Here is a 9,350-nt window from a genome sequence, read left to right on the forward strand (position 1 = left end):
AATAGTAAAAGATAAAGAACCAATGAAATTTTTTATTTATGTTACGATTAATATTTATTTTTAAAACATTAAAAACTTAAAACAAAAACGTTCGAAAAATTTTTTTGTCACTAAATTGCATGCTTGGTTTGGAGTTTAAAACCATTTTTTTAACCCTTTCAGTACCAGCGTTACTCTCATGTAACATATCTTTAAAAATTTGTAAAAAATATTCCATTAAATATTTTTTTTAGGTTTCGATGGCGTAATTGAAAGATAATAATTCCTTGTTACTGGATTAGTACAAAAAGTAAGTCAAATATAGTACTTTTAGGTCCATTTTCTTCACTCGGAGTTGAACATAACTTTAGAATTTTTAATATAAAAATTCTCAAGTTTTGTTCAACTCCGAGTGAAGAAAATGGACCTTAATCTTTTTTTTATCGAAAAAGGAACTGAAATTACCTAACATTTTTTTTTTTTTTGAAAAAAATTTTTTTTTATACATATGTATTATGTATGTAACGCTCTTTCTACAACTGATATAAACTACTTTTTGTTAATTAGCCCAGTCGAATTATAAACGTTTCAAATAGAAAAAAAAATTAGATCGTGTAATTTTTTGTTTCATAGAACGGTAGAGGGGATCACGGAGAGCTTAAAACCAGTTTATTGGGAAAATCGATCTTGAGCCAAAGCCGCCATCTTGGATTTAAGGTAAAACAAGTTTTAGTGAATAACTCGGCCATTTTTGAATTTTTACAAAAATTATATGCATAAAACTTGTAGAAAGTTTTATTTTCTAAAGCTTTTATCTTAATACATTTTTCTATATGACTTATATTTTTCGAGTTAATATGAAAAAACTATTCCCTTACTCAGCTTAAACATTATACGCGCTTTGAGTATAGATTTTAAGATCAATTGCAATATGGGAGTTTTTTTTATATGTTTTTTGGGGGCTGAAAAATCTAGCTGCAATGTTAGTTTTTGCAAATTCCTAAAATTTTATAAACAAAAGGAACTATCTCAAAATCGTTAAGTGTCATTTTAAACAAAATGAGTAAATATTATAATTGATGGTTAGCAAGTCTTTGAATTTTTCAAATCGGTTCATTAATGCCTGAGATATGAACAATTGTTATAATAACAGATAAAAAGAGAGAGAGAGAGTTATAAACAATTGGTTAAACTCTGGCCTCTGGCGTCATAGTTCTTGCGCTCTGAACCGCACGGCATGAGTAAATTTCTCAGCATAGAATAAAAACAATATGGATGCATTGGAGATGGAAGAATCATTTTCACTTAATAATAATATTGATAGAAACCTTTTTTATTAATATTTTTGTGCAATTCAACGTGTTTTTTTTACACAAATGATGGAAAACAAAAATATATATTGTGACAGAAAGTTATGCGTTTTCCGTTTTGTGTTCATCATGGTTACTTCTAATGTATTCAGAAACGGAACGAAGCAGTTCGTTCGATTTTGACATAAGCCCATGTAGTACAGGTAAAATAGGCATTTAAACAAAAAAAATTGTTATACACTCATGAAACTTGGCAAAAAGTTTGCTTTTGGGATAAGAACCAAGGACAAAAAAAGTCTATAAAAAAAGTTGGGTGGAAGGGTGTTTTTTCTTGAACAAGAGTGAGGGGGTGAAGGTCAAAAATATACTGAAAAAAATTGTTAGTCGAATATCATCTTGGACAAGAGGGAGGGGGTGAAGTTAAAAAATATACTGAAAAAAATTGTTAGTCGAATATCATCATATGACACATGTTTTCAAGGTATTTTTTGATGTTGAATCTAATGACATTAAAATAAAGTCAATACGATTGCTCTAAGAAAAGTTATTGCCGATTAAAAACAAGGTTGCTTGTTTTTTTACTTTAACAGGTGAAATATAACAGAAACCTATGTGAAAAACATGCTACACTGACAAAATTCGGGATGAAGGTTTTAGATAAAATAGGGACAAAGGATTCATAAAGTTTTTAAAAATATTTTTGGTGAAAGGGTGTTTTTTTGGTGGGTTGAGTTGTGTTTGAGAAAGGTATTATAACAGCTGACTTGAATTTTATTAATTTTTAAAACTTGGTGAAAAAGTTTAGTTGGTATAAGAATTAAGAATCTATAAAAAGTACAAAATTATCTTGAGTGAAAGAAGTTTTTTTTTTAAGAAATGATGAAATTCGGAATAAGTACCACAAAAATTGGGAAAAAATTGCTACACCAATGAAAATTGGTAAACATGTTTCATTTAAAACAGAAACCAAGAACTCGAACAGTCTTTACAAATATTTTAGGTTAGAGGGTGTTTTTTTTGGGAAATAGGGAAAAATCCGAGATAAGTCCGATAAAATCAATGGTATAAATGGTACCCTTACAAAATTCATTAAATATGTTCTCTTTTCCATTGGAATTACGAATAATGTAAGTTTATAAATTTTTTTTATTTGACAGGGTGTTTTTTTAGAAGTAAAGAAAATATGGGTATATTTGAAAAAGTGTGCAATACAAGAGTAATATAAGTGGTACCCTATTGAAATTCAGCAATTATGTTACTTTTAAGATAAGAAACAGGAATCTAAAGGGTCTATACAAATATCATCGTTAAAAGGGTGTTTTTTTGAGTGAAAACAAAAATGATGGATCACCCTAATGGAAGTTGCTGAAAACGTTGAATTTGGGATAGAAAGCAAGAATAAAGAGTTTTTATAAAAAAAAATTAGGTGAAAGGGTGTTTTTTTTTCGAAGAGACAGTAAAATCTGTAATCTGGCCCAAAAAGCAATGATTCATTTTATTTTTGGTTTTGATAACAAATTGAACGTTTATACTTAAGTTCTTAGACGTTTTACAAGAATCATTGGCTTTTTGGGACCAATTACATATTTTATTGTCTCTTCGAAAAAAACACCCTTCCACCCAACTTTTTTTTATAGACTTTTTTTGTCCTTGGTTCTTATCCCAAAAGCAAATTTTTTTTCATGAGTGTAACAAATTTTTTTTTATTTCTTGATTTTATGTACTACTTTAACTGTAATAATGCGAGGTAATGCCTATTGCTATTACCTATATAGTTGGGCCTAAACAGATTACGTTTTTTATCTGTCATGTTTTAACGGCTTTTTAAAATCTACAAAAAATTAAGTTAACGTTAAATTTTAATGGATGAATGTATAAAAATGGCTGCCTTCACTGCAACGTTGTCAAAAGAGTTTTTCAAGGAAAGTATTAGCTGAATAATTAATTAACTATGAAATGTACTCAAAATATTAAAAAATAGATAAACAAATATAAACCATAATCTGTAGCTGCACGATACTGACAATATTTTTTTTTTGTGTCCACTCCCCCTCACAATAATTAGACACCTCATGTGTTGTAAGAACTTGCAAGTAAAAACAAGAATAACATACATATTAAGTTTTTTTAGTACACTACGACGACGACTAAAAATTGACATCCAACCATATTTGACAGATTTTTTTTTACATTTTGACAGCATGAGTGAGAAAACGGCTTGCCTTACACCAACGGACATATTCATATCGAAGTTTGAATCAAATACGGCTCCAACTTCAACTACCGTCCGCGTTATTCGCATTCGCGACCACGATATTGGTGCACTGTGCCAGTTATCTGTCTATCTGGCTGGCTTTAGCTGTCTGTCATCTTATGAATAATTGTGCGCACTCATGTGGTGCAGTCGTGTAGGTTTTCACCATCACCGGGTGACAACTCTAATTACAGGTGTGGATTTCCACTATAGATACACCCGAGGACCGACGACGACGACGACCGAGCTCGTTGGCCAATTTGGAAAGAGGGAATTTTCCTTTTACTAACAAACTTTGCATCTGCATATACAAAAAAATATACTCACTGCACTGCGTTGCACCATCACAACGTTGTTGTTTTGTGTCCTCATATCTAGTTTACATCGCGCAAAAATTATTATGAACACAAAATGCATTAAAAAAATAATAACAAAAAAGGTTGAAAATATATCTTTTGGTGAAGTTTTTTTTTTTTTTTTTGTTAATTTTAAGTGCAGATATTTTTATGTGCAGATCACACAAGTATATGGTTATTGACATAATTGCAGACGGCAGAGAGCAAAGGATAACAATGAATATTTATTGTGGGCAGCCAAGCAATTACTCCCATTACAGAACCCTTTGAGTGGTTCTCTCTCATTTATAATTATTGCTAAGCGCGCTTTGAAATGGTTGCGATTTGCAAAACGATCGGACATTGGATGGCCGTCGCCGTTGTGGTAGCGCAGCGGTGGCAACGGTTAATAACGCGGTTGATATCTTTGCAATATAAAATGTTCAACGAGTAATGAACTTGAGCTTGTGAGATGCGGTTTTGAGGGCTTAATGTTGTTTGATTAAATGAGATTTTTCAGAATGAGATTGTAAAATTCAAACACAAAAGGGCATTTGTTTTTTGAAACAAAACAGAGTACGATTCATCGCGCACTCAAACCATCAAACGTAAGAGCTTTGATCGTAGATGATTTATAATCTTTTTGCGAATATTAGAAAGCTATAAGCAGAAATCTTTAAAACTTTTTTATGGGAGGCAATTTCTTAAAGGGCCTCCACATGTAATAAACACAAATATTTAAAAAACGAAAATTGAGCTCAGTGAAGCCAAAACTAAGACCTCACAAATTTTGAACCACACTTGTCCAATTCGTTTTTTCCACCTTTTGTAGATGTTGTAAGTTTGTCAGCCCTTTAAACAAATTTTAGAGCAAATTCTTTTTTTTTTTTTTGGGAGGTATACGAAGACTGAAAATTAAAAATCGTCTAAAACGCTCCAATTTTTTACACATCCCATTTAAGAAATATTCAAAGAAAAAATTCTGCACTAAAAAAATTGAAATTCCCCGAATATCCCCAAAAATTATTTTTTTCTTTTTTTTTATTCACTGCTGTCGTTTTTCCACCTCTAGTTCTTTACACGTACAAAAAATAGTAGTTTAGAAGATATTCAAAAAACAAATTTTGTACTGAAAAATTCAAAGTCCTCTAATATTTCCAAAAATTAATGTTTTTCAAAAATTTAAATATCTGGCGTTTGTCCACGTCGAGTTGTTATCATATACCAAAAATAGTCGTTTTTCCACCTCATGTTTAGGAGATATTAGAAAAAAACGAATTTTGTACAGAAAATTCCCCCAAAAAATTACGCATACACCACAGTGTACCTACTGAATATTTACAAATCCCCAAAAATAACTTTTTTCAAATTTTCAAACGGCAGTCGTTTGTCCACATCCAGAAGAAGTTTAGAAGTTATTTAAAAAAAAAATATTTTGTTTTTAACTCGAGGTGGACAAACGACAGAAGTTTGAATTTTTGAAAAAAAAAAAGAATTGTTTTGGGGATTTTAGAGGACTTGGCTTTATTTCACTCCTCCGTGAAAAAGGCAACTTCAAGGGCTCCCGGGATTTGGCAACTTTGTCTACAGTGGAGTAACTAAAGCTCAAAAAATGGAGCAGCTTCGATGTTGATTATATTTTGTTCATCCTCTTCAGCAATTAAAAATACATCAACTTCTAAAGGTTAAAAACTGCCGCTATTGCCGTATTGATTTTTTAAATTTAATTGAAGATTTTTTTGGACAAAATATTTTTTATTTTAAAAAATTTTGCTTAAACTTCATAAATTAATTAATGCCCAAAAGATTGTCTAGAAAATTAAAGGACAAAAATATATGGGAGTGAGGGACAATCTTCCATTGTTTAACCGATAGATTCAATTTTCTCAGAAATCGACTTCAAACACCAAAAAAATTATTTGAACACAACGGCAACACCTACAATATTTAAACATACATTTTTAAAAAGCTAGGAACACATTACTATTTGTAAAATTAAAATCAAGTTAATTGAATGCAGCGTTTTTGAAAAACTAGTCCTCAAACTCAGAATTTTCAAAAAAAAAAAAAAATTGTTGCAAAAATTTTAACATGTCGTTTTTAAAAACTTTTTTCGTAATAAAATATGCATTTATTTTTAAATTTTTTTAGCTAGATACTGTTTTTTTTTAATTCATAAAAGAAAATATCAATAAGTTTAACAGTTTACGAAAAAAATTAAAAAGTATATCATTTTCGAGTTTTTGAAAAGAAAAATTAACTTTTTTTCAAGTTCAACGTTTAAATAATATAAAGTTATTTTTTCTTCAATCAATAGCCCTCATTGTTGAAGGTTAAATAGAGTAAGTTTGAAGGTTTTATTTCTCAAAGAGAAAATCAATTATTTCGAAACAAAAACTCAGTTTTTATCAAAAAAAAATCCAATAAAATTGAAGTAATTTTTAATTTTTGTTACAAACCTCTTTGTATGTACAGTATACTGTCTTTTTCTCTTTGGAATTTAACTATTAATATCTATGGCTAAAAAAATTAAAAATAAATTCATAGTTTATTACGAAAAAGTTTAAAAAAAAAAAAGTCATTTAAAATTTCTTTATAACATTATTTTTTCAAAATTCTGAGTTTGAGGACCATTTTTTCAAAAATTCTTCATTAAATTAAGTCGATTTAAATTTCACAAATAAAAATGACCTTCTGGCTTTTTTGAAAATGTATTTTTAAATATTGTTGGTGTTCCCGTTGTGTTCAAATTTTTTTTTTTTTGTGTTTCAAGTCAGTTTGTGAGAAAATTGCATCTATCGCTTAAACGATGAAAGACTGTCCCTTACTCCGACATATTTTTTTTCCCCTTAAATTACCTAGAGAATCTTTTGGTATCATTTAATTCAGAAATTTAAGCAAAAAAATTGGTTTCGTAAAAAAAATGTAAAATAAATTATTTTTTCAAATATTCTTTATTTCGAACGCGATTTGGGTTCAATTTTATTAAAAGCTTAAATATTTATAATAAAACTCAGTTTCTAACTTTTACTTCAGAACAGAACTCTGCAAAAAAATCGTATCTTGTATAAAACAAGCGCTCTGTAGATAAATAAAAGAGAGAGAGACAGAGATAGAGAGAGAGAGTGAGAGATAACGCTAATTATATAGTTAAATTGTTATGTTATACAAAAACAAAAGAAAGAGATTTGAATTGTATTAATCATATAGCAAATGATGAGATGAAGTTTGTAGCGGAGGTCCAAAGAATTTGGACTCCAATCCTTACCAGCAAAACCAAATGTCTGAATATTTTAAAGTTTTTTAATTTTATCAAATTTCTAAAATGTTGTCATTAATTAACTAAATCAAACAATTCATAATTAACAAAACTCTCCAACAAACTTCTCAAATAGATAAGAGAAAATTAACATTGTAGGTAAAAAAAAAAGAGTTCCCTCTCAAAATGTAACTAATAACACACATAAATAACTCACGTCATTCGCACATTTTTTTTCACCCGGTAAGCATTATTTCCCTCATCGTCGTATAGTCAGGTCATTCCCGCTTACAAGTTACAATGTCTGTTCTTTCTTTCCATATGTATATGTACATTCCCGATAATCGATATCAAAATTATTAGTCCGCTACCATAACTACAACATTTCTTCCTTCTTTTTATTTAGTCCTCTTTCACAAAAAAAAACCAGGGAATTCCATATAATATATTGTATGGCAGTGGCAGGGCACTTGGGCACAAATGGGCACTTAACGCCAATTGCCTCTTCTCAGTAGGCCAAATGTATGCACTTTAACGCAACCAATTGCTCTTTCCCATCTTCGTGCCTGCGCTCCTTTCTATACAATCAGCTTATACACCTATACGACACCAACGACTGACGCTATAACTCCCAACAGCTGGAGGCACAATCAACGCGTGTTTATATACTTTGCAACCAGAGAAACAACAGCAACAGTATAAGAGTAACAGTAGCAGTCGCAGCGCAAATGCATTCGAAATTAAATTCTAATAAAATTTTTGCACGCAATGCAAATATTTGAGTGGGGAACCACTCAAATTGAGCAATGATAACGGCCGGCAATGGTAATAAATCGAACTTAACGATGACTTTCATATGGAAAGGAGAAAGGACAAAAAAAGGATTCCTACCCTACCCATATTCCACTCACCCATCAGGAGCACAAAAAAGGTGCCACTGGATCATTAATTTCACACAGAGCGACCCAACAAAAAGCTTACAGAAAAAAAATGTCATCGTCAACACTTCTGACACACAGAGCCAGGATAAGTCATCAGAAGTCACCGAGAACGACAACGAAAACAACACACAGAACACAACGAGGACGCGCTTTGTCGTTCCATACACCATATACCTTCTGCAAAAGGAATAAGAGCGCTGTCGGTGATGGTGGCGAGTGGAGAGATGTCCCAACAAAACACACATTGTACCTACATTGCCGACGCGCCACAGCTGGTGCGGCGCGGTCGGGCGCACAGATTGATTGATGAACGCTTAGGTAGGCGAAAGCGCCAGCAGGTGGTCGCATTGCCATGCCACTCCTGTAAGGCAAACTATAACGTTGGCTAATGATTGAAATGCTTCAATCTATCTGGCTGGCATGAGATAGAGGAGTAGGTATTATTGGGTGGCTTATGATGGGCCACCCTGTGGTGGACGAAATGATGAGTATTTGTAACATTTTAATCAAAAAGTGAACTTACCTTTTGCCATTGCGTCGACGCCGCTTTGTGGCATAAACGGTGCCCAGCTGGCTCATTGCGAGGGCGCTGCTGTTGGTTATTGTCGCCGCCGTCTTGTCTGATTTTTGGGGTTTCCTTGTATCTTGGATTGAATAATTTTATTGTAAAACTTGATGATTGAATGTTGTTTTAGAATTTTTATGTTGCCACGATCATTTTGACTTCTTGAATAAGGTTTTATTATCATTAGCTATTCTTAATTTTGTTTTTTGTTAATTTTATATTTTGCAAGTTGGAATTTTGTATGTAATATTTTCACTTGAATTATTTATTTAGCTTGAAAAATAAAATGTAACTTGGATTTAGATTTTTTAATTTTCTACTTGTGAGCTCCTGTTGAAAGTTTCAAAGTTTCCAATTAGTTAAACTACCCGAAAGTATTTTATATCTAATCGGTGTATAGATAAGTGTAAAAAAATGATCAAACATAAGATAATAACCAATTCAATGACAGAGAATGATTATTTGGATATTTAAATCTAAACAAGAGCTAGAACACGATTAGGCTGTTCATTTTAAACGGTAAACGTTTCTGAAAAATCTTCGGTTTAAATACAACTGGCCCTTAAAAAGTTGAACCTAGGCTGAACCAATTTCGTAAACCTGTAGTCTATCTGTCCGTTTCTGAGATTCTGTCTGTGAGTCTTCAAATCTACCGATTTGTCATTTTATGTTTGGATTTTTTTGGAAACTCTCCACAAAGCAGTTTT

At 31.3% G+C, this 9,350-nt stretch overlaps 1 protein-coding gene across 2 annotated transcripts in view; it reads right to left on the reverse strand.

The window, feature by feature from the left end:
- Positions 1 to 8,954, reverse strand: part of LOC129914271 (neuronal PAS domain-containing protein 2) — a 107,772-nt gene extending 98,818 nt beyond the window's left edge. Inside the window, exon 1 of one of the 2 annotated variants that reach the window (XM_055993442.1) lies at positions 8,602 to 8,954. In XM_055993442.1, coding sequence (XP_055849417.1) covers positions 8,602 to 8,657 — 56 coding nt within the window. In that variant the 5' untranslated portion in view covers positions 8,658 to 8,954. Of the gene's footprint in view, positions 1 to 7,354; positions 8,582 to 8,601 lie in introns of those variants that run through there. The other variant, XM_055993443.1, reaches the window with a different exon arrangement.
- Between the last annotated feature and the right edge of the window lie 396 nt (positions 8,955 to 9,350).

Source organism: Episyrphus balteatus, chromosome 3 (genome assembly GCF_945859705.1).
Source record: "Episyrphus balteatus chromosome 3, idEpiBalt1.1, whole genome shotgun sequence".
In the NCBI taxonomy this organism is placed as follows: Eukaryota; Metazoa; Arthropoda; class Insecta; order Diptera; family Syrphidae; genus Episyrphus; species Episyrphus balteatus.